The sequence below is a fragment of the Mugil cephalus genome, chromosome 10 (genome assembly GCF_022458985.1).
Source record: "Mugil cephalus isolate CIBA_MC_2020 chromosome 10, CIBA_Mcephalus_1.1, whole genome shotgun sequence".
NCBI lineage: Eukaryota > Metazoa > Chordata > Actinopteri > Mugiliformes > Mugilidae > Mugil > Mugil cephalus.
This window is the reverse complement of record NC_061779.1, coordinates 24,963,940-24,987,439: the sequence shown is the minus strand read 5'-3', so window position 1 is coordinate 24,987,439 and position 23,500 is coordinate 24,963,940. Positions and strand designations below refer to the sequence as shown.

General features: G+C 43.2%; 2 protein-coding genes and 1 pseudogene across 2 annotated transcripts; all 3 read left to right on the top strand.

Annotated features, from left to right (window-relative positions):
• The first annotated feature begins 342 nt into the window (after positions 1-342).
• On the top strand, positions 343-5,460 carry LOC125014648 (annotated as a pseudogene).
• A 1,167-nt stretch (positions 5,461-6,627) lies between these two features.
• Positions 6,628-9,041, top strand: LOC125014647 (cullin-associated NEDD8-dissociated protein 1-like). The gene is made up of 6 exons (XM_047595895.1): positions 6,628-6,931; positions 7,143-7,230; positions 7,316-7,484; positions 8,445-8,541; positions 8,637-8,779; positions 8,875-9,041. The coding sequence occupies exons 1-6, from the start codon at positions 6,912-6,914 to the stop codon at positions 9,039-9,041; spliced, it is 684 nt and encodes a 227-aa protein (XP_047451851.1). The 5' UTR covers positions 6,628-6,911.
• Positions 9,042-9,295: 254 nt separating this feature from the next.
• On the top strand, positions 9,296-21,929 carry LOC125014646 (nectin-1-like). Its single transcript, XM_047595894.1, is given in 7 exon segments — positions 9,296-9,398; positions 10,609-10,633; positions 10,719-10,762; positions 20,579-20,848; positions 20,851-20,883; positions 20,973-21,281; positions 21,783-21,929. Coding segments are annotated over 7 exon segments (921 nt in total). The 3' UTR covers positions 21,920-21,929.
• The last annotated feature ends 1,571 nt before the right edge of the window (positions 21,930-23,500 follow it).

Sequence of the window (23,500 nt, the reverse complement as noted above, 5' to 3'; positions counted from 1 at the left end):
TCATCTTAGCTTCCCAGTTAATAGTAGCTCTTCCTAGCCTCCAGCTAATTGTAGCTCTTGGTGGCGACCAAGAGGCCTGGACAACGTCCAGAAGGAGATCGTGGACTTTTTTGTGGTCTGGGCAACACTGGACTAGAGCTGCTGTCCTGTATCTGCCAGGGCAGGAGGGTGGATGTTGTCTGGACTTGTGGACATTACATCTCGCCTTGTGACACTTACACTGCAGACGACTCGGGTATGACAAACATTTGTTCCCAGTCCAACCTGAGTCGGTGGATTTAACTGGACTAACATCGTTCTACCAGTCGCTGCTGCAGGCGAAAGACAGGGACCACAGCAGGGATGTGGGTCTTTGGGAATAGTACCGTCACCTCTCAGGTCCTGTCTTCTGCTAGCCTGGGAGTCCGACTGAGAGAGGCTGGGCTGGTGAAGCTGGGTCACCTGATGAAGACATCTATCCCTCATCTAGCAGACCTGCTCTGCATCAGGTCCACCAGGGTGCTGCTCAGGCTGGTGGAGGAGGTCTGTGCCTCCCTGCCAGGAGGCCTCAGAGCGTTTGCTAGCAGCCAGAGGAGGACGACCTGCTGAGTCTGAAAACCCCAGAGTCTCAAAATCTGGGGAAGAAAGACATCTACTTCCTCAGCGTAAAGGTGTCGAACTTACCCTGGCAGGGCTGAAGGTGTCCAGGTGGACTGGGGTTTTTGGCGTGGGATCCCTGTACAAACCTCCTGTCAATAAACGGACAGGATTGTACATGGGGCCATAGCTACAAACAAGTATCTGGTGCACCTTGGTCCGAACACAGGGCACGGCTGTCCCTTCTGCTCCCAGTCAGAGACGGTCCTACATCTCTTTGTCCGATGTCCCAGATTAGAGGCTCTGTTCAGGCTCCTAAAGAGGTGGTTTCAGGGGTTTAGTCTGTTTTTTTCTTTTAGTCCCAGACAGAAGTCTGTCCACCAGCTGACTAACTTTGTTTCAGGGACATCTGGAAGACCAGGAGGAACAGGGTCAGGGGTCAAAAGATGTGGTGTCCATGGTGACCGGGCTGCTGGCAGCTCGACTCAGAGTTCAGCTTTTACGGACTGACTGGACGAACGCAGGAGTTTGTGGACATGTGGGGTGAAGGACGTCCTGTGTTCAGTTAGAGGACACTCTCTGGTCCTGAACTATAACAACATTTTGTTGGTTTTTATTTACTTTGTTGGTGAAAAAGAAATGGGATAAATTGTAAATAGAAGAATTAGCAATAAGGTTTATTTAAAATCCAAAAAAAATAAATTTAAATAATTTTAACTATTCCATATTTGTGTATTGAGCCAGTTAGTGTGGCTACAGTACGTTCTAATGGCTCAGTAGCAGTATTGGATGGTGTATTAATATCATAATTCAACCCAACTTCCTATTCGCACAAGGCCTTTAGAAGTCTAGATATTACTGCTCACTGTTTAGTAACATTGTTTTCACAACAGAGTGAAGAATGTGAGTCTCATTTTCCTGTCACATGTCCTTCATTTCTCAGTGGAATGATTTAAAAGTTCAATTAAGTGCCTTGCTAATACTTGATTTTTTGTGCTGACACCACAAATGCATACGCCCTGTGCTTTTAATAGCAATATGTAGGAATGCGCTTGCATATTTATTTTCCCAAAAATCAGCGCTATGTCAATTATTAGTCTACTTCAGCTTCTCAACTTGAGCAAGTTATGAGGCATGAGGAGTTTCTCACTGTGGCATTTTGTAAACTGTCAGTTAATAGATTTTCCATTAACATCCAACCTAGGAAACCTGTTTGGAAGTGGCTGACATTAAGTACCTGTGTTCACACCTCATTTCAGATCCAATCTCAGTTCCATGCTCAGTATGGATTCTTTGTGGTGCAGTAGAATATTTTAACAGGTGGTCTGCTGATCAATAACGCTGTTTCAGAACCACTAACGGTGCTGTTTGTTGTGTGAGCCTTATGACTTGGGGACACACGTTTGTTATCTCTCAAATGGCTTCTCAATGCATGAACAAGGACCAGTCATAAAGATATTACAGCAAAAAAACTAATAACATATCCTGTCCTCTACAGCCCTCCAGGTGATTGGTGGAAGCACAACGGTGGTGAAAGGAGGGACCGCCATCTTACCCTGCAGACTCATTGAGACCTCGGAGACCCTGACTCAGATTACATGGCAGAAGAGAACCAGAGAAAAACCTGAAAATGACAACTTTTACACAATCCACTTGGATGGACCCCAATATGTTAATGGACCTGATCATCGGTTTCAGTTTATTGGGAATTTTTCTGACAAAAATGGATCTCTACAGCTGTCCAAAGTTGAATTGAAGGATGAAGGCAGCTACACAAGACAGAGATACCTCTGAACCTGCTTGGTATGATGAAACTTGACAGTTAAAATGTTGTGTTGTTTTCACCTTTTAGCCGTTAGATTGACTCTTCTCATGTGTGGTGACTATTCTAGTGCCTCCAGTCACAAGCCTGAAGGGTGATAATTTAACTTTGGGTACTGGAGAAGTTTCGCTTGCTACCTGCACGGCTGCCGGCTCCAAGCCTCCTTCAGAGGTGACCTGGCTCACTGGTACCCTGGCAGTGAGGGTGACGACCAACTCCACCCAGCATGACAACGGTACAACGACCACAACCAGCTCACTGTTTGGAGTCCCTACCACGGAAATCAACAACCAGCTGGTTCAGTGTGTCATCAGAACAACAGGCCTGCCTGAAGAACAAGTCCTGTCTTTGACCATCCAAGTTCACTGTGAGTTAAAAAAATATTTACACCGAATTCTTATTGATTTCTATGTTTTTTAAGTAGTTAAATTTACTTTACATCCAGGATTACACAAATAAAACAAGATGTGGCAGTGCTTACAAATATTGCTTTACCTTTGCTTAATATTTGAGGATTTCTTTCCTCTGTGTGATTTGTTTGTTTTCTTCATTGTGTTTACTCCACCTGGTTATTCTAGACTAGGTGGAAAAAATGGCATGGGTCAGGACAAAATGACGACATCTAGACTAAGAGAAGAAGTGCTTCCTTAGCTGATAGCTTTACTTTTTGTATTTAGCATCTTCTCTTCTTGATGGGCAAACTATGAGTCAACAAAACCTGGCAAATTGACACCAGGGGCCCGTTTCACAAAGCAGGTTTAATGAAAACTGAGTTTATTAACCCTGAAATGAGGGAAACTCAGAGTTTTCCGTTTCACAAAGGGAGGTAACTCAAACCAGAGAAAGCGGGATAACTCTAGCCTGTTTCACAGAGAGAGGTAACTTAAGCTTTCGGTCAGTTACCGTAGCAACACTCTATGAACCTAACCTGATCGGGACCAGGTTTTACTCAGTGAACCTCGAGTTTCTCTCCGTCTCCACCCTCTTTCAGCCACACACGCCATTTGATTTCCTCTGTCTTTCATTCATTCAGCAGGCGAGTTTTGGCGTAGCCTTGTTCTGCCGTCCGTCAAAAATCATTAAAAAAAATCGTCAGTAGTCAGTAGGCTATTTCAGAAGTCCATTAGGCACAGTAGGAGGCAACTTTTTTCACGAACATGGCATGTCCTTTTGACAACGATCCCGTGGATGAAGGTGCAGCACTGCTTCACAGAGAATTAAATATTCGTCGGGAGATGGTTATCAGACCACGCATAGATGTTTTAGCATTTCCAGACATTATCTCTTTGAGGGGTACCATCAGAATCTGTTGGGACAAAAGAAAAAACAGACATAAAAGACAAGTAAATAATTGTATGAATAGACTTAGAAAAATATATCTATAGGCCTATTACATTTTATGAAGGCACTTGTGTCTTGGGGGCTGGACTCAGAGGATGAGCTCCCCCCAGGGATTCCCTCAGCCACTGGCCTCCCAATATTCGGTCTTAGGGCTCCTCTGCCTACGTTAGAGGTGGAGGTGCTGGGCCACCACCTGTTTTACAGGCATCTGCCTTCTTTCTTTTGGCTGAGTAGAAGTCTGTGTCAGCGTAAACAGGCTTAATTATTTAACAGAACATGATATAGATGAGAAGACATTTATGTGTGTGAAAACAGCATTATGTTGGCAATAAAACAACCGCACAGTTAAATAGCCACTTAATATTTACTTTACAGTGTAAAAGATGATCAAAATGAGGTCCCTCTATGCCGAGGTCTTACCTGTTTGAACAGTGTTTTTATATTTCATATTAAGCTGCTGCATAGTGCGCTTCTCCCCTGCGGGTTTGCACCTATGAAATAAATGAATAGGCTACCATTCAAGCAGTTTTCCCCAGTAATATTATTGTGATTGTAAAGGACTAGACTTAAACTTACGCATTGACCCGAGCAGCAATGGTCTCCTATGCCGTCTCTCTCTCTTTTGCAGTTGCAGCGGTGTTGCACTTCTTTCTAAAAACGTGTTGAAACTCGTCATATGAGCGCATTAGGATTTCCACTAGAGTTGTGGCACACGTGCTTAACTCCAGGTAAAATTACTCTGAGTCGATTACACTAACTCAAATCTGCTGCTCTAAAACCGTAAACTCAGAGTTTTCTAACTCGGAGTAGATCAACTCAGAGTTCAGGATTAGACTCAGAGTTTGTTGAACCTGCTTTGTGAAATGGACCCCTTGACTGCCGTCCTCTACAAAAGTGCACATTTGATCTGTGTGCACAAAGGGATGGGTTTGATATAATTTACATTTTATCATTATTAACATATCCAACACGTCACAGCTCAAAAAGTCATTTTCCTATTTTTCTTTGTTTTAATTTCCAGTCCCACCCATGGACGTGATGATTGTTCAACGTTCTGAAGACTCCTATGAATGTGTGGCCAACGCCAACCCAGAGGCACATTTCACCTGGAGCAGGTAGAGCAGTTTAAATAGCAGCCATCAGTTAAGGCTCTCTTAAACAAGCAGCGTTTACATGATTTATCTCAAATCATTATCTGCTTTGTCACTTTCCAAATATTTGTATAGAGGTGAAACAGTTGTGACTTTAGTGAAACAAATTTCACAAAGCAGAGGCATCTGATGGTGAGGAAACTCCATCAACTCAACACCCTCTTTCACCAACTACTGCATAATTTCCACACTGTTGTTCAAGTTGTTCGTGTTGACACAACAACATTGTCTGTACTGTAATATTCCAAGTGCTAAATATCGATAGATGTGTGTTCAGTGTGTTTTTAACCAATAAGGAATGTAACAATACAAGAAAATCAATCAATTAAGAGCTAATAACATTCTTTTCATTTCCTTTTATCTTTTAGTCTTTCCCTCAGAGCCTCATTTGTCTCTTCCAGGTCTGGTCAGTCTTTGCCTGAGTCTGATATTAAAGTTCAGGGTGCAACTCTGCAGTTTTTGAGGAAGACCTCTAATCTGAATGGGCTCTATCAGTGTTAAGCTGTCAACCCATATGGAAAAAAAGGTGGAGGTCAGCTCCACATGTACATGGATTTTGGTAAGATTTGATTTGGATGTGGAGTTTGTCAAATCCTTGATATTTTTCATCTAAGGCCTTGATGATTTGAAAATATGTTCAACATTGTGTTAAAAATGTGCATATGATATGTTAATCTGGGGTCTTCAACATTTTTCAGGCCAAGGACCGGAAACAGAGAGATTAAGTAGAGACCCCCTACCTACTGTGTGTGTTCTATATTAAAATCAACCCAGTGCTATTTATAAATATACATTATTATCATATTGCATTCAGTATTAATCTGTTCAAATAATACACAGATTAAGAAAATAATTGACAGATGCAAGCTTTCTTGGCCAGTTGCGAGGAACTTCACAGAGTCGGCGTGTAATATGCCGCTTTATGTGAAAGGGTGTGCTGTTGAGACAGCTCCTGTATCAGATACGAATGAGTGAAGTGCTGACTGATAACGTCTTCTGCCTCCATTTATCCCTTTTCTAAAATATGTTGGATTCACGTTAATGTGTATTTAAAGAAATTTAAATTTGTGGGAGAAAATTAAAAACAAAAAATACGAATGTCTAATCAACTCACGATTTTGCGACAACCCTGTTGAAGACCTATGATGTAAATGATTCAAGGCCATTTGAACAGTGTTTTATATCTACCCGTTTTCTAATTTATATACATTTATAATTTACACTTTGTGGCAACTTTAGTTTGCAAATTATAATCGCTAATATAAAGTAAATCTGTCCAGACTTTGATTTATTAAACATCCTTCATCAAATATGAGAGATGCTGATGATCACTGGATTAGTTTTATCTCAGGACCTCTGTGTTACCAGAAATAAGGTTCAGTTAGTTAAGTGTTTACCAATTTTAGCATTTTTAATGTTTATATTTCTATTTTCTCTCTCTCTATTTATATATATATATATTTCTCAGAGTGTTGTTAGTTTTGTGTATTTTTTTTATATAAAATTAAAATTCCTGTTTAATTCATTATTGTTTCTCATCATTCTCAACATGGGATAAATTAATCAATCTTTATTTGTAAAGGACTTTAAAAACTACACGGGTTGCTGTACACATACATTCCATTTCTTCCCAAGGATCAGTAGACTCAGAAATATATATTTTTTTATCATCCGTTGTGATAATTAAAACATATGTAATTAAAACTGATATGCAGTGGAGTGAGGGGGAAAGTAGCAGAGCCACAACTGTTGATAGTAAATAAGAGTAAAACACATTTAGTTTGTTTATCCCGTGTGAATGAACCACATGAAACTCAGATGTAGATGCTAATACCTGGACGTTAAACTAGTCCAGTAAAATAAGACTGTAGTTTAAGTCCTCGGAGACGTCTCAGCTGATCTGTCCCCTTGTCTCAGGCTCTGCTTTAGCTGCTAGCGTTTGTAAGAAAATCACGGGTCGGCTGACGAGCGCCATCACCAAACAGGAAGATGTTTCTGTCCAGCTGGAGGTGTTGGACATCATGGCCGACATGCTGTGCAGGTAAGACAGAGACACTGACACACATGTTAACCTGTAAGAATCTGTAGGAGTGTTAAACATACGGCCTCTGGAGACCAGACTGGGCTGAACGTGACCCCGGCTCACACCACGTGGACGTCATCCGCCTCAAAAGAAGCTGAAACATAAACAAGCCAGAGATGAAATGCTTGTTATCCTCTTTAAATGAACATGCAATGAACTCTTCTTCCAGACAGGGCGGCCTTTTGGTGAACTTCCACCCCTCCATCCTCAGCTGCCTCCTCCCTCAGCTCACCTCCCCCAGGCTGGCGGTCAGAAAAGTTCGTCCTCCTCCTCCCCCATCGCACGATTCTTTTAAAAGCCGTTGTTCATTGGGATGAATAAACATCTGTGGATTTGTTCCAGAGGACCATCATGGCTCTGGGACACCTGGTGATGTCCTGCGGTAACCTGGTCTTCATCGATCTGATCGAGCACCTCCTGACGGAGCTGGGGAGGAACAACAACATGTCGACCACCAGGACCTACATCCAGTGCACGGCGGCCATCAGCAGGCAGGCTGGACACAGGATCGGTGAGGACGGAAAATAAACTCTGATGTAGCTTCTCATTGGTCCACCGACAACCAATCAGAGGGCCCTAACCTTCAGCCAATCAGAATTACTTTGTTGAATTTCTTAAAAATCAAGACTTTCAAGTAGGGCTGGACAATTAAAATAATAAACACGATTATTCATTTATTTAAAAAAAAAAAAGTATTTATTGAACCATCAAAACTCAACTTTAAATATACCTTTTTATAGCACAAATGTCACAGCCTCCGGTATCTCGCTGTCTCCGGGAGCCGGTGGGATGTAGAGTGTCATTGTAAAGAGTGTCCTTGATGGAGGACTGTGTTGCTGAAGTTGACGCGATTTTTAGGGTCTTTTGCTCCTTCAGTACTTTGTCATAGACCACTTTATGGCAGAACTTTAAATGCTTATATAAATTTGTTGTGTTGCTTTGGGACGCAGACATGACGACGCGACCTTCTGCTCCACGTCCGACAGTTTGAATCCAAAATGTCTCCAAATGGCCGAAGTTGTCCTACCTTTCTTTTGACTAAAGGCTCAGGCTGCTTTCTGCCATGTCGCCAATCACTCGTTCCACAATTGATCCACTCACGTCACACGCTGCTGCAGCTGCATGTGACAGAGGTGTGTTCAGGGTGCTTTGACAGCGCAGGAACTTGCATACACGCCGCGCGGCACATATATCGTTTTTCTTCGATTACAGTGTTTTTATGATCGTGAGAAGTCAAAATCGAAATCGCGATCAAAATTTGATCAATTGTCCAGCCCAACTTTTAAGGCATTTTATTGCCTTAAATCAAAGGATGAAAGATGATGGATAGATATAAGGGAAGAGGGTTGGAAGGATAGAGGAAGGAAGGAACGGGGGATGGAAGGTGTAGAAGGAAAAACCAAAAGTAGTGAGAAGGGTCTGATTCTATTCTGGACTCAGGACGTGTTGTTGTCTCGTCTCCTCTGGTCAGGTGAGTATCTGGAGAAGATCATCCCTCTGGTCGTCAAGTTCTGCAACGTGGACGACGACGAGTACTGCATCCAGGCCTTTGAGTCCTTGGTCAGGAGGTACGACACACGGCCATTTAAACACAAGAAAAAAAAAAACAACAAAATAAAATGAAATAAGAGGCAGCGTTTTATTGGTTCATGCTTGGTTGCAGGTGTCCTAAAGAAGTTTACCCCCACGTCCCCACAGTCATCTCCATCCGCCTGCGCTACCTGACCTACGACCCCAACTACAACTTTGACGATGAAGACGAGGACGACAATGCCATGGATGGTGAGCAGAACGACGACTACCAAGGTACAGAGAAAGTTTTTTTTTAATTTTTGGTCAGAAATTAAACCCCGCAGGCTGGATTAATGGATTAATGAGGGTGAATGTTTCCGTCCGTCCAGGCAGCGACGACGAGTACAGCGACGATGACGACATGAGCTGGAAGGTTCGGAAGGTGGCGGCCAAGTGTTTGGACGCCGTTTTTTCGACTCATCACGAGATGCTGCCCGAGTTTTATCGCTCGGTCTCTCCTGCATTCGTCTGTCGCTTCAAGGTATCTCCGGTCTGAACTGTTTCTCCTGCTCTTCTTTTCTCTCTATCTAACTCTGAGTCTTTTTTAGTGACCTGGCTCCAAACATTTAGGCCTTAAAATACAAGTTTGTGATTGTAATGGAAGTATAATAATGCGATAATGGTACTGGAGTCTTTTTACCTCATCCCAAACCCTAGCCTAAAATACTTATTTATGAAGCGTAGAGTGGAACGGAGGCAGTTAATCATACCTGTGTGTTTTCAGGGCAGACGGAGAGAACGTGAGGCTAGATGTTTCCCGCTACTGTCACTGCTGAAACCGACTGGTCAGAGCTGGTGATGATCAGACGCCATGGAGCAGGGGGAGACGCCGCTAACGATGCTGCAGAGCCAGGTAACGCTGCGGGATAGCTTCATTAGCCTCGTCATTAACCTAAACCACATGGCATTAGCCCCTGGTATGTGAACCCAGAAGAGATTATTAGATAAGCAGGATAATATGATTTAGCTTAAATCACATGGTAGCGGTAGCTGCTACATTAGCCAAAACTAGATTGTACTAGCTTGTCAGCATAAGCAAGACTGAGTTAGCTTATTTCATTTGCATACATTTGCAATGATGCATTAACCTAAATTTGATAGAGCTAGCCTTGTATTATCCTGAGAAAGATAACGTTAGCAATTTTGTTAGCTTCAGGCAAACTTGGTAACCTACCCCAGATAAAGTAAGCCTAAACCTGGTAGCGCTAGCCCCTTGAATGTAGCAAGATAATATGATTTAAAAAAATTTAGATTTAGCTTAAATCACGTAGTATTAGCATGTAAATGTAGCAGTAGGTGCTACATTAGCCTAAACTATATCGCTCTAACTTTTTGTTAGCAAGATTTGGCTAGCTTATTTCACTAGCTCCCACATTTACAATGATACGTTAACCTAAATTAGGTAGCGCTAGCCTCCTATCATCCTGAGTAAGATAACGTTACCCTTTGTTAGCTTCAGACAATTGTATGGTGGCATATACCAGATAAAGTTAGCCAAACACTGCAGCATTAGCCCCTTGTATATTAACCTACAATAGATTATTAGCTAAGAAACAATATATGAGCTCAAATGACAAACTGTCAGCCTGTAAATGAAGCAGTAGTTGCAACATTAGCCAAAACTAGATAGTGCTAGCTTCTTAGCTTAGCTTAAACAAGAGTGGGCTAGCATATTTCTTAACTTATTCCATTAGCACCCACATTTGTAATGGTATGTTAATCTAATTCAACTAGAGCTAGCCTCCTATTATCCTGAGAAAGATAACGTTAGCCACTTCGTTAGCTTCAGGCAAACTTACTGTAGCCTACCCCAGGTTTCATTCTCACGGAGATCTGACTGGCCTTTACAGAGAGAGCTTCTAACTCAAAGTTTTTTAAAATGTTCCAAACGTGAACTGACATTAGTTTTCTATCAGAGACCTTTAATGATGTTCTTGTGTGACAGGATCATTGAAGCATTGAATCAGGTTGTGTTGTGTTGTGGTCATATGCCCTGAATGTTTAATGTGTGTTTTTGCTCTGTGGTCGTCATACAATCTCTTTTCCTGTGTCTGTGTCTGCAGCTCTGACGCTAATCGCCGGCTCCCCGTTGAAAATCGACCTGTGGCCGATTCTCCCCGACGCCGTTCCCATCCTCGCCTCCTTCCTCCGCAAGAACCAGAGAGCCCTGAAGCTCTGCACGTTGGCCGCCCTGGACATCCTGCTCAGGAACTACAGGTGACCACTCACAGGAAACAACACAGGGCTTTACAGGTGATTCATCCCTTCCTTCCTTCTGTCTTTGCTTCCTTCCTTCCTTCCCTCTCTCTATCCTTCCTTCCTTCCTTTCTTCCGTCCATCCGTCCTTCCTTACTTCCTTCTTTCCTTCCTCTAGTGAATTCTGAACTTAACCTGGGAGCTAGCTGATGCTGTTTAGTGAATATAGACATACAACTAGTTATCTCATCTGATGACCAATATTTAGAGGAGAAACCAAACCTACAAAGCCCAAAACTTCATTTACAAACGACAACTGAACTCCAAAAACAGTCTTTTCTACCAGAAAAAAAGTTTGAAAGGTTTGACACAAAAAGAAGAGATATTGAATAACTCAAATGTTATTTTCTGATGCTTTATTTTTTTTTTTCAATGACATAGATTAAAATGGAATACAATGGAATTAAATGACATAAAACTGGATAGAAGACAATAAAGTGGAATAAAAGGAAGTTAAATAGAAATAAATGGAATAAAAGGAAGTTAAATAGAAATAAATGGAATAAAAGGAAGTTAAATAGAAATAAATGGAATAAATGAATACTGTAGGGAACTCCTGCTCCACTGATCTGTGTTTTGCACAAACCACTAGAACAGAAGGTCTCCTCGTGTGTCTGATCTGGGAAGTGGGAAATCAGAAGAAGTTCCAGCTGGTTTTGTGTTTAGGCTTCATTAGATGTTCTTTGAAAGAAGCCACGATCACTTGGTCAATTACTGGTCGCTCTAGATCCATGAAAAACACAATAGCGTCTGCAGACTTCCACCTTTTGAGCAGGTCCTCCCAAACGGCCTTGTCGAGCTTCATGAACCTTTTCGTGGGGATGTTAATATTCTCACGCTGGAATTCAGCCCAGATTTTCATGTACAGTCTGCAACGGATGGCCTCAAACTGGTCGAAATCGTATGGTATTTTTGCTTTTGCAAAGGCCCTTAAAACCAGGCACTCAACAAAAGTGCTGACACACGTTTTGCACCTTTCTTGCTCGTCTGTTGAGGACTCGTTAAATTTTGGCTCAGACTGAACAGTGTCATCCTCATCTACTGTGAACTCCAGAGAGGAGGGCTCCTTCTGCCTAAAGTCTGGGCCTGGTGTCTCTTTTGGTGATTGGTGACGTTCAGTGACTTCCATGGTGGGGGTCTCTGGTGAGAGGCGGGCAGGGGTAACGTCTGAAGAGGTTACTGTGGCTGATGCCTCTCCAGCACATGGTCTCACAAACAAGCTTCTAAACGCGCTACCCAGTTTTTTCAGAGACCATCTCTTCCTTGGAGTTGTAGCTGGTGTAGGTGTCTCCTTCAGATCCTGGACTTTTTCGCCCTCAGACTGAACTGTGTCGCCCTCAGCTATTGAAACTTGCAGAGAGGAGGGTTTCATCTGCTCTAAGTCTTGGGCTCGTTTCTCTTTCGGTGACTGGTGACGTTTGGTCACTTCCATGGTGGGGGTCTCTGGTGAGAGGCGAGCAGAGGTAACGTCTGGTGATTGCGTTGATGCCTCTCCAGCACGTGGTTTCACAAACAAGCCTCTAAATGCGGTACCCACTCTTTTCAGAGACCATCTCTTTCTTGGATGATTGGCTGGAACATGTGTCTCCAGATCCTGAACTTCTTCAACCATGGACTGAGCAATGCTGCCCTTAACTACTCTGTCCAGAGAGTAGGTTTCCAGCTGCTCAAAGTCTTGGGCTGGTTTGACTTCAGGATCTAGGAGCACCACAGCCATGGCCTCTGAAAATTGCTCATCGGGAACAGTGACCACCACAGTAGTGACCTGCTGCTGAGACGCAACTCTATCTGTAGAGGCAGCTTTTGATGACTTCATAGAGGGTGATCTAACTACAGCAGGTCGCACCTTGAAAATCCTTTTAGCACAGAAGCCCTTAGTCTTGAATTTCAAAGACAGTTTCTTCTTGGACTCTGGGCAAACAATTGAAGCCTGGCTCACTGCGAAGCTCTTGGTCTCTTCGTCAGACTCAGCGTTTTCATCTTCCACTACTATGATCTCCAGTGAAGAGGGTTCCTGGTGTCCACATTCTGGAGGTGTTCTGTCGTCTGGTATGTGATGTTCAGGTACAACCACCCTCACAGCAGAGCCTGTCTGAAACTGCTGCTCAGGTACAACCAGCACCACAGCAGCAACATCTGGAAGCTGCTGCTCAGGCACAATGACCTTCACAGAGTTCAGCTGTGGGACGTCTGGTGACTGTGTTGATGCCACTGTGACTCCGGCACGAGGCTTTCTGAATAAAGGTTTCACAAAGAACCCTTGAATTATGCCCCCCATTCTCTTCAGGGACAGTTTGCACGTCCTGGATTTAGGAGTCTGGACCTCTTCATCTCCAGACTGAGCAGCTTCATCCTCATCTGCTTCAGCCTTGAGAGAAGACCAGTCTCGGACTGCTTCTCCTTGGATCTCCTCTCTGTCTGTGTCAGTTTCTGGTGTTTTGTTCTTGCAGCTCTCCTTGTCTCCTATGGAGGCTGTCTCCTGGGCGTATGCGTCAAATGATTGAATGCCACTTTCAGTTTGTGTAGATTCCAGATCTTCTGACTTTTTGTCAGTGTCTTCATCTTCCAGGGGGGTGGCCACACTTTTCTTCTTTTTCTTCTTATTTGTTCGAGATTTGTGTGTCATCATCCCAATAAATTCTTCCAACATCTTGCTGATGTAGCGAACCATACGTCTGATTCTTCTTTTGGGAGTGACGTGTCGTTGTACTTCCTGCTCTTCAGTGTCCTCGCCAGCAGAGAGGATGGAGTTGACGCTCTCAGCTACGTCTCGGGCAATTAAGCTGGTCAACACCTCTGAGTTCTCAGAGCGGACCTCTTCTTTAATGTCCAGGACTTGAGCAAAGGTTTGAGGAAGTGTGTCGCCCACGCTGATCAAGACAGCTTCCTCAGAAATATGACGCCTTTGATTGATTTTCTCCAGGATGAATTTGGAAATTAGCATGATCAAGTCTCTGAGGAGCTTTGCCAGCATAGAACTGGTAACATAGTCTGGTTTACCTAATCTCAAACATGCCCACTGGTCTGGTGTGATGCCGTTGAAAAAGGATTCGATCAGTGGACGAACCATGTCCACAGTGATCTGTGGGACGTTATGAGCAATGCTGTCCTCAACTACTCTGTCCAGAGAGGAGGTCTCCAGCTGCTCAAAGTCTTGGGCTGGTTTGTCTTTTGGTGACTGGTATTGAGGTGCAGGGATCTCCACGGTGGTGGCCTCTGGTGAGAGCTGGGCAGGTGGTTTCACACACAAGCCTCTACATATGGTTCCTTTATGAGTCAACTTCTTTTTGGACTTTGGATCTGTGGCTTTCAGACCCTGAACTTCTTCAGCCTCGGACTGAGCAGTGCTGTCCTCAACCACTCTGTCCAGAGAGGAGGTTTCCAGCTGCTCAAAGTCTTGGGCTGGTTTGACTTCAGGATCTAGGAGCACCACAGCCATGGCCTCTGAAAATTGCTCATCGGGAACAGTGACCACCACAGTAGTGACCTGCTGCTGAGACGCAACTCTATCTGTAGAGGCAGCTTTTGATGACTTCATAGAGGGTGATCTGACTACAGCAGGTCGCACCTTGAAAATCCTTTTAGCACAGAAGCCCTTAGTCTTGAATTTCAAAGACAGTTTCTTCTTGGACTCTGGGCAAACAATTGAAGCCTGGCTCACTGCGAAGCTCTTGGTCTCTTCGTCAGACTCAGCGTTTTCATCTTCCACTACTATGATCTCCAGTGAGGAGGGTTCCTGGTGTCCACATTCTGGAGGTGTTCTGTCGTCTGGTATGTGATGTTCAGGTACAACCACCCTCACAGCAGAGCCTGCCTGAAACTGCTGCTCAGGTACAACCAGCACCACAGCAGCAACATCTGGAAGCTGCTGCTCGGGCACAATGACCTTCACAGAGTTCAGCTGTGGGACGTCTGGTGACTGTGTTGATGCCACTGTGACTCCGGCACGAGGCTTTCTGAATAAAGGTTTCACAAAGAACCCTTGAATTATGCCCCCCATTCTCTTCAGGGACAGTTTGCACGTGCTGGATTTAGGAGTCTGGACCTCTTCATCTCCAGACTGAGCAGCTTCATCCTCATCTGCTTCAGCCTTGAGAGAAGACCAGTCTGGGACTGCTTCTCCTCGGATCTCCTCTCTGTCTGTGTCAGTTTCTGTTGTTTTAGTCTTACAGCTCTCCTTGTCTCCTATGGAGGCTGTCTCTTGGGTGTATGTGTCAAATAATTGAATGTCACTTTTAGTTTTTCTAGACTCCACATCTTCTGGTTTGTCTTTCGGTGAGTGGTGTTGAGGTGCAGGGATCTCCACGGTGGTGGCCTCTGGTGAGAGTTGGGCAGGTGGTTTCACACACAAGCCTCTACATATGGTTCCAACTTCTTTCCGAGACAATTTCTTCTTAGACTTTGGACCTGTTGCTTTCAGACCCTCAATTTTTTCAGTCTCAGACTGAGCAATGCTGTCCTCAACCACTCTGTCCAGAGAGGAGGTTTCCAGCTGCTCAAAGTCTTGGGCTGGTTTGACTTCAGGATCTAGGACCACCACAGCCATGGCCTCTGAAAATTGCTCATCGGGAACAGTGACCACCACAGTAGTGACCTGCTGCTGAGACGCAACTCTATCTGTAGAGGCAGCTTTTGATGACTTCATAGAGGGTGATCTGACTACAGCAGGTCGCACCTTGAAAATCCTTTTAGCACAGAAGCCCTTAGTCTTGAATTTCAAAGACAGTTTCTTCTTGGACTCTGGGCAAACAATTGAAGCCTGGCTCACTGCGAAGCTCTTGGTCTCTTCGTCAGACTCAGCGTTTTCATCTTCCACTACTATGATCTCCAGTGAGGAGGGTTCCTGGTGTCCACATTCTGGAGGTGTTCTGTCGTCTGGTATGTGATGTTCAGGTACAAACCACCCTCACAGCGGAGCCTGTCTGAAACTGCTGCTCAGGTACAACCAGCACCACAGCAGCAACATCTGGAAGCTGCTGCTCAGGCACAATGACCTTCACAGAGTTCAGCTGTGGGACATCTGGTGACTGTGTTGATGCCACTGTGACTCCGGCACGAGGCTTTCTGAATAAAGGTTTCACAAAGAACCCTTGAATTATGCCCCCCATTCTCTTCAGGGACAGTTTGCACGTCCTGGATTTAGGAGTCTGGACCTCTTCATCTCCAGGCTGAGCAGCTTCACCCTCATCTACTTCAGCCTTGAGAGAAGACCAGTCTGGGACTGCTTCTCCTTGGATCTCCTCTCTGTCTGTGTCAGTTTCTGTTGTTTTAGTCTTACAGCTCTCCTTGTCTCCTATGGAGGCTGTCTCATGGGTGTATGTGTCAAATGATTGAATGCCACTTTTAGTTTTTGTAGACTCCAGAACTTGTGACGTTTTCTTTTTCTTCTTATTTATTTGAGGTTTGTGTGTCATCATCTCAATAAATTCTTTCAACATCTTGCTGATGTAACGAACCATACGTCTAATTCTTCTTTTGGGAGTGACGTGTCGTTGAACTTCCCGCTCTTCAGTGTCCTTGCAAGCAGAGAGGATGGAGTTGACGCTCTCAGCTACGTCTTGAGCAATTAAGCTGGTCAACACCTCTGAGCTCTCAGAGCGGACCTCTTCTTTAATGTCCAGGACTTGAGCAAAGGTCTGAGGAAGTGTGTCGCCCACACTGGTCAAGACAGCTTCCTCAGAAATAAGATGCCTCTGTTTGATTTTTTCCAGCAATGATTTAGAAATGAGCTCTATCAAGTCTGACAGCAGCTGTGCCAGCATAGAACTGGTAACATCGTCTGGTTTACCTAATTTTAAACATGCCCACTGATCTGGTGTGATGCTCCTGAAAAAGGATTCGATCAGTGGACGAACCGTGTCCATTGTGATCTGTGGGATTTCCTCTGTCTGGGAATAGCTTCCACTGTTCATTGGAACTGTTGTTGGTGTGGTATTACGATACATAATCTTGGATGTATAGGTTGACGGGTTTGAAAGTTTCAAGTTGCCCGAATAGCGTTGCTTTTTTAGCGAAGATCAAGCGATTTAACTATCTAACTCTTCTCTCTGATGAATCTCTGATGAATCTCTTATGAATCTCTGATGAATCTCTAGTGAATCTCTAGTGAATCTGTAATGAATCTCTAATGAATCTCGTATGACTCTTTGATGAATCGGCTCCTATTTAAGGTCTCTGTCAGGTGACACTGAGATCAAAGGCAGATTGCCTTTGATCTCAAAAGAAATGTGCCTTTGATCTCTGCTAATTGTGGGTGTGGCTTAGGAGATTCCATCACATCTTGTGACATCATCACAACATCAAAGGAGTGACGTGATCACTATGGCAACACAGAGACTCTGTGACATCATCACCATGGCAACACAGAAGCATGTGACCACGACAGTGAGGTCAGGATTCAAGATTCAAGATGGTTGATTCTACTGTCTTAATAAAAGCCCATTCAAGATTTCTTTATTGTCAATATCCCTTCATGTTCTGAATATAGAGATTAAAAATCTGAGTGAACAAAATGCAAAGGAAAAAAATAAAACAGATAAAAAAACATTCTGAGAAAGATATAGTAATTTAATAAATCATCTAAATCGGTGCAACAAGGTGCAGTAATGTCCAGTAAGGTGTGCAATTATTGGTCGCAGTAGGAATACAATACAGTTTAATTTGATGCAATAAGTTGTAGTAGTACGTGCAGTAATCTGTGCAATAAAGTGCAATACATTGTAATAAGTAAGGTGCAATAAGGTGCCCTAAGAAACAGTCAGGGGCAGTGATGTGCAGTAAGGGGCAGTGAGTTGTAATAAGGTGCAGTAATGTGAGCAATAGGGTGCAATAAGGTTTAATAATATGCATTTAGTTGCAGTAAGTTGTGCAATAACTTGTAATAATATGTGCAGTAATATGTGTAATAGGGTGCAGTGAGGTGCAATAAGATCAATAAGCACCATGACTGAGCTGCATTCAGTCCGTGATCATTACTCTCTCCACCTAAACTCACGGTCACTGGCCTATTGTTTCTCTCCATGAAGCCATAATCTAAACTTTGTGTTCTTGAATTCAACTCCCCCAATGTAACATGTTGTTCTTTTAACAGTGGCTCTATCTAGCTTCCTAGCTAATAGTAGCTCTTCTTAGTTTCTTAGCCTCCCAGCTAATAGGAGCTCTTCTTAGCCTGCAGCTAATGGTAGCTCTTTCTAGTCTCCAAATTAAGAGAAGCTCTTCCTAGCCTCCCAGCTAGTAGTAACTCTTCTTAGCTTCTTGGCCTCCCAGCTAACTGTAGCTCTTTCTTGCCTCCAGCTTATGGTAGCTTTTTCTTGGCTCCAAACTAAAGATGGCTCTTCCTAGCCTCCCAGCTAACGGTAGCTCTTCCTAGCCTCCCAGCTAACGGTAGCTCTTCCTAGCCTTCCAGCTAATGGTAGCTCTTCCTTGCCTCCCAGCTAACCGTAGCTCTTCCTAGCTTCCTTGCTATGTTGGCCTAAATCTGCTATTAGGTAAGGTGACCAGTTTTCTGAAATTAAATTAGGAGACGTCGTAGCTCAACATGCACTTTTTCTGTGGTCCACTAGATGCTGCCAAACCAAGCATTGACTAAATGGAAGTGAATGAGAAAACTTTTATTTAGAAATATAAATCTTTAAAGGTCCTGTCCTATATGACGTCAGAAAATTAACCTTAAATAAACAAATCTAGCCTCCCAGCTAGCAGTAGATCATCTTAGCTTCCCAGTTAATAGTAGCTCTTCCTAGCCTCCAGCTAATTGTAGCTCTTGGTGGCAACCAAGAGGCCTGGACAACGTCCAGAAGGAGATCGTGGACTTTTTTGTGGTCTGGGCACACATGGACTAGAGCTGCTGTCCTGTATCTGCCAGGGCAGGAGGGTGGATGTTGTCTGGACTTGTGGACATTACATCTCGCCTTGTGACACTTACACTGCAGACGACTCGGGTATGACAAACATTTGTTCCCAGTCCAACCTGAGTCGGTGGATTTAACTGGACTAACATCGTTCTACCAGTCGCTGCTACAGGCGAAAGACAGGGACCACAGCAGGGATGTGGGTCTTTGGGAATAGTACCGTCACCTCTCAGGTCCTGTCTTCTGCTAGCCTGGGAGTCCGACTGAGAGAGGCTGGGCTGGTGAAGCTGGATCACCTGATGAAGACATCTATCCCTCATCTAGCAGACCTGCTCTGCATCAGGTCCACCAGGGTGCTGCTCAGGCTGGTGGAGGAGGTCTGTGCCTCCCTGCCAGGAGGCCTCAGAGCGTTTGCTAGCAGCCAGAGGAGGACAACCTGCTGAGTCTGAAGACCCCAGAGTCTCAAAATCTGGGGAAGAAAGACATCTACTTCCTAACGTAAAGGTGTCGAACTTACCCTGGCAGGGCTGAAAGTGTCCAGGTGGACTGGGGTTTTTGGCGTGGGATCCCTGTACAAACCTCCTGTCAATAAACGGACAGGATTGTACATGGGGCCATAGCTACAAACAAGTATCTGGTGCACCTTGGTCCGAACACAGGGCACGGCTGTCCCTTCTGCTCCCAGTCAGAGACGGTCCTCCATCTCTTTGTCCAATGTCCCAGATTAGAGGCTCTATTCAGGCTCCTAAAGAGGTGGTTTCAGGGGTTTAGTCTGTTTTTTTCTTTTAGTCCCAGACAGAAGTCTGTCCCACCTGACTAACTTTGTTTCAGGGACATCTGGAAGACCAGGAGGAACAGGGTCAGGGGTCAAAAGATGTGGTGTCTATGGTGACCGGGCTGCTGGCAGCTCGACTCAGAGTTCAGCTTTTACGGACTGACTGGACGAACGCAGGAGTTTGTGGACATGTGGGGTGAAGGACGTCCTGTGTTCAGTTAGAGGACACTCTCTGGTCCTGAACTATAACAACATTTTGTTGGTTTTTATTTACTTTGTTGGTGAAAAAGAAATGGGATAAATTGTAAATAGAAGAATTAGCAATAAAGGTTTATTTAAAATCCAAAAAAAATAAATTTAAATAATTTTAACTATTCCATATTTGTGTATTGAGCCAGTTAGTGTGGCTACAGTACGTTCTAATGGCTCAGTAGCAGTATTGGATGGTGTATTAATATCATAATTCAACCCAACTTCCTATTCGCACAAGGCCTTTAGAAGTCTAGATATTACTGCTCACTGTTTAGTAACATTGTTTTCACAACAGAGTGAAGAATGTGAGTCTCATTTTCCTGTCACATGTCCTTCATTTCTCAGTGGAATGATTTAAAAGTTCAATTAAGTGCCTTGCTAATACTTGATTTTTTGTGCTGACACCACAAATGCATACGCCCTGTGCTTTTAATAGCAATATGTAGGAATGCGCTTGCATATTTATTTTCCCAAAAATCAGCACTATGTCAATTATTAGTCTACTTCAGCTTCTCAACTTGAGCAAGTTATGAGGCATGAGCAGTTTCTCACTGTGGCATTTTGTAAACTGTCAGTTAATAGATTATCCATTAACATCCAACCTAGGAAACCTGTTTGGAAGTGGCTGACATTAAGTACCTGTGTTCACACCTCATTTCAGATCCAATCTCAGTTCCATGCTCAGTATGGATTCTTTGTGGTGCAGTAGAATATTTTAACAGGTGGTCTGCTGATCAATAACGCTGTTTCAGAACCACTAACGGTGCTGTTTGTTGTGTGAGCCTTATGACTTGGGGACACACGTTTGTTATCTCTCAAATGGCTTCTCAATGCATGAACAAGGACCAGTCATAAAGATATTATAGCAAAAAAACTAATAACATATCCTGTCCTCTACAGCCCTCCAGGTGATTGGTGGAAGCACAACAGTGGTGAAAGGAGGGACCGCCATCTTACCCTGCAGACTCATTGAGACCTCGGAGACCCTGACTCAGATTACATGGCAGAGGAGAACCAGAGAAAAACCTGAAAATGACAACTTTTACACAATCCACTTGGATGGACCCCAATATGTTAATGGACCTGATCATCGGTTTCAGTTTATTGGGAATTTTTCTGACAAAAATGGATCTCTACAGCTGTCCAAAGTTGAATTGAAGGATGAAGGCAGCTACACAAGACAGAGATACCTCTGAACCTGCTTGGTATGATGAAACTTTACAGTTAAAATGTTGTGTTGTTTTCACCTTTTAGCCGTTAGATTGACTCTTCTCATGTGTGGTGACTATTCTAGTGCCTCCAGTCACAAGCCTGAAGGGTGATAATTTAACTTTGGGTACTGGAGAAGTTTCGCTTGCTACCTGCACGGCTGCCGGCTCCAAGCCTCCTTCAGAGGTGACCTGGCTCACTGGTACCCTGGCAGTGAGGGTGACGACCAACTCCACCCAGCATGACAACGGTACAACGACCACAACCAGCTCACTGTTTGGAGTCCTTGGTTGTTGATACTGTTTGGAAATCAACAACCAGCTGGTTAAGTGCGTCATCAGAACAACAGGCCTGCCTGAAGAACAAGTCCTGTCTTTGACCATCCAAGTTCACTGTGAGTTAAAAAAATATTTACACCGAATTCTTATTGATTTCTATGTTTTTTAAGTAGTTAAATTTACTTTACATCCAGGATTACACAAATAAAACAAGATGTGGCAGTGCTTACAAATATTGCTTTACCTTTGCTTAATATTTGAGGATTTCTTTCCTCTGTGTGATTTGTTTGTTTTCCTCATTGTGTTTACTCCACCTGATTATTCTAGACTAGGTGGAAAAAATGGCATGGGTCAGGACAAAATGACGACATCTAGACTAAGAGAAGAAGTGCTTCCTTAGCTGATAGCTTTACTTTTTGTATTTAGCATCTTCTCTTCTTGATGGGCAAACTATGAGTCAACAAAACCTGGCAAATTGACACCTTGTTTGCCGTCTTCTCCAAAAGTGCACATTTGATGTGTGTGCACAAAGGGATGGGTTTGATACAGAGAACAAATATCAGTATTAACATATCCAACACAACTTCACAGCTCAAAAGGTAATTTTCCTGTTCCAGTCCCACCCATGGACGTGACGATTGTTCAACGTTCTGAAGACTCCTATGAATGTGTGGCCAATGCCAACCCAGAGGCACATTTCACCTGGAGCAGGTACAGTAGTTTAAATAGCAGCCATCAGTTAAGGCTCTCTTAAACAAGCAGCGTTTACATGATTTATCTCGGAGCATTTTCTGCTTTGTCTACATCAACTCAACACCCTCTTTCACCAACTACTGCATAATTTCCACACTGTTGTTCAAGTTGTTCGTGTTGACACAACAACATTGTCTGTAGTGTAATATTCCAAGTGCAAGTATTGACAGATGTGTGTTCAGTGTGTTTTTAACCAATAAGGAATATAACAATACAATACAAGATTTGATTTGGATGTGTAGTTTGTCAAATCCTTCTTGATATTTTTTGAATATGTTCTGGACTCGTCTATTGTTTCCAAGGACTTAATGACTTGAAAATATGTTCAACATTGTGTTCAAAATGTGCATATGATATGTAAATCAGGGGTATTCAACGTTTTTCAGGTTTTTGTTTTATTTTTGAAGCCAAAGTGTCCTATCCTCCTATCTTCTCAGGTTGCTTATTTTGTATTGTAAAAGAAGATTTTTTAAATAAGTATTGTCCAAAGATGATTGTGGATGGCTGTTTGTGTATTGTGACATTTTAGAAGAACATCCTGACTAGTTGCATCACTGTAAGGTACGGTGTCTGCACTGTGTCCTGACACTCCAGCTCTTAGTGAGAGCAGCCAAGGAGACAATAAGTGCCTCTGTCCTTTCCCTTCAGGACCTCTACAATATCCGTCTCACCCACAAAGCCCTCTGCATTACAGGTGATCCCACCAGTATTTATTAATTTATTGATTTATTTGTCAGTAATAAATCAATAAAGAAAAAGAATATGTTATGCAGCAATCAAAGATACAGAGAGAGACAAAGAGTAGCATCACTAAGGGAAGCATAGATCATGCCAAGCCCCTCAAACACAGGTTACATTAGTCAGCCATGGTGTGCATATAAAGTAAAAAATGGCTTAAAAAATGGCCATACTTTGTAAAAAGTGTTACTTATTTTCTGCATCCAGTAAGTTATTTTCACACAACTATTGATCCCAGAAAGCCACATTTTAATTGGAAGGGGGGCATCAGATTTCCACTTCACTGCAAATTGATTAACATGTCCTTACTCCTAAACATTTAGCCTACACTAAAGTATTAACACATTCTCATCCTTTTTAAGGATCAGTACACACCAGAGGCTCATTATTCATGTGCCACTGTATAATTTAATGTCCTCCTTATGTATTTATTCCATTCACTTGCTGGGAAAAAAAACAACAAAAACTGATAAAGAAATGCTACAGGAACTCTTGAATTTCATGGAGCTGTATCCAAAGGTCTTTGTTAAAATTCAAAACATTGGCATTATAAAGTACTGTGTGTTGCTGTGTTTTAAAAAGCATGTAATTATATAATATATTAATTACATGTCATAATGTCCTGCTTGATTCTCCAGGTGGTGTGCAGCACTTCGTTTGTAACCATGGAGTTGTTTACTATGTAAAGTTCCTGTTCTGGACTGAATCAGCCAGAGATCATGTGGATGGACGTTTTAGTGATGAATTTAAATTGCAGATACAAGCTGAAGATTGGAAAACTGCAATAACTTCTGTAGGACTGTGTTGATAATAACACCAGCATGTATATGCGTAATCGGCATTT

What these genes read in the sequence shown, in the direction of transcription:
- LOC125014647 (XM_047595895.1), top strand. Translation starts at nt 6,912, where the DNA reads ATGGCCGACATGCTGTGCAG. An exon ending in GCAGGCTGGACACAGGATCG is followed by an intron (nt 7,485 to 8,444) that starts GTGAGGACGGAA and finishes TCCTCTGGTCAG; the next exon opens with GTGAGTATCTGGAGAAGATC. An exon ending in TTTGAGTCCTTGGTCAGGAG is followed by an intron (nt 8,542 to 8,636) that starts GTACGACACACG and finishes GCTTGGTTGCAG; the next exon opens with GTGTCCTAAAGAAGTTTACC.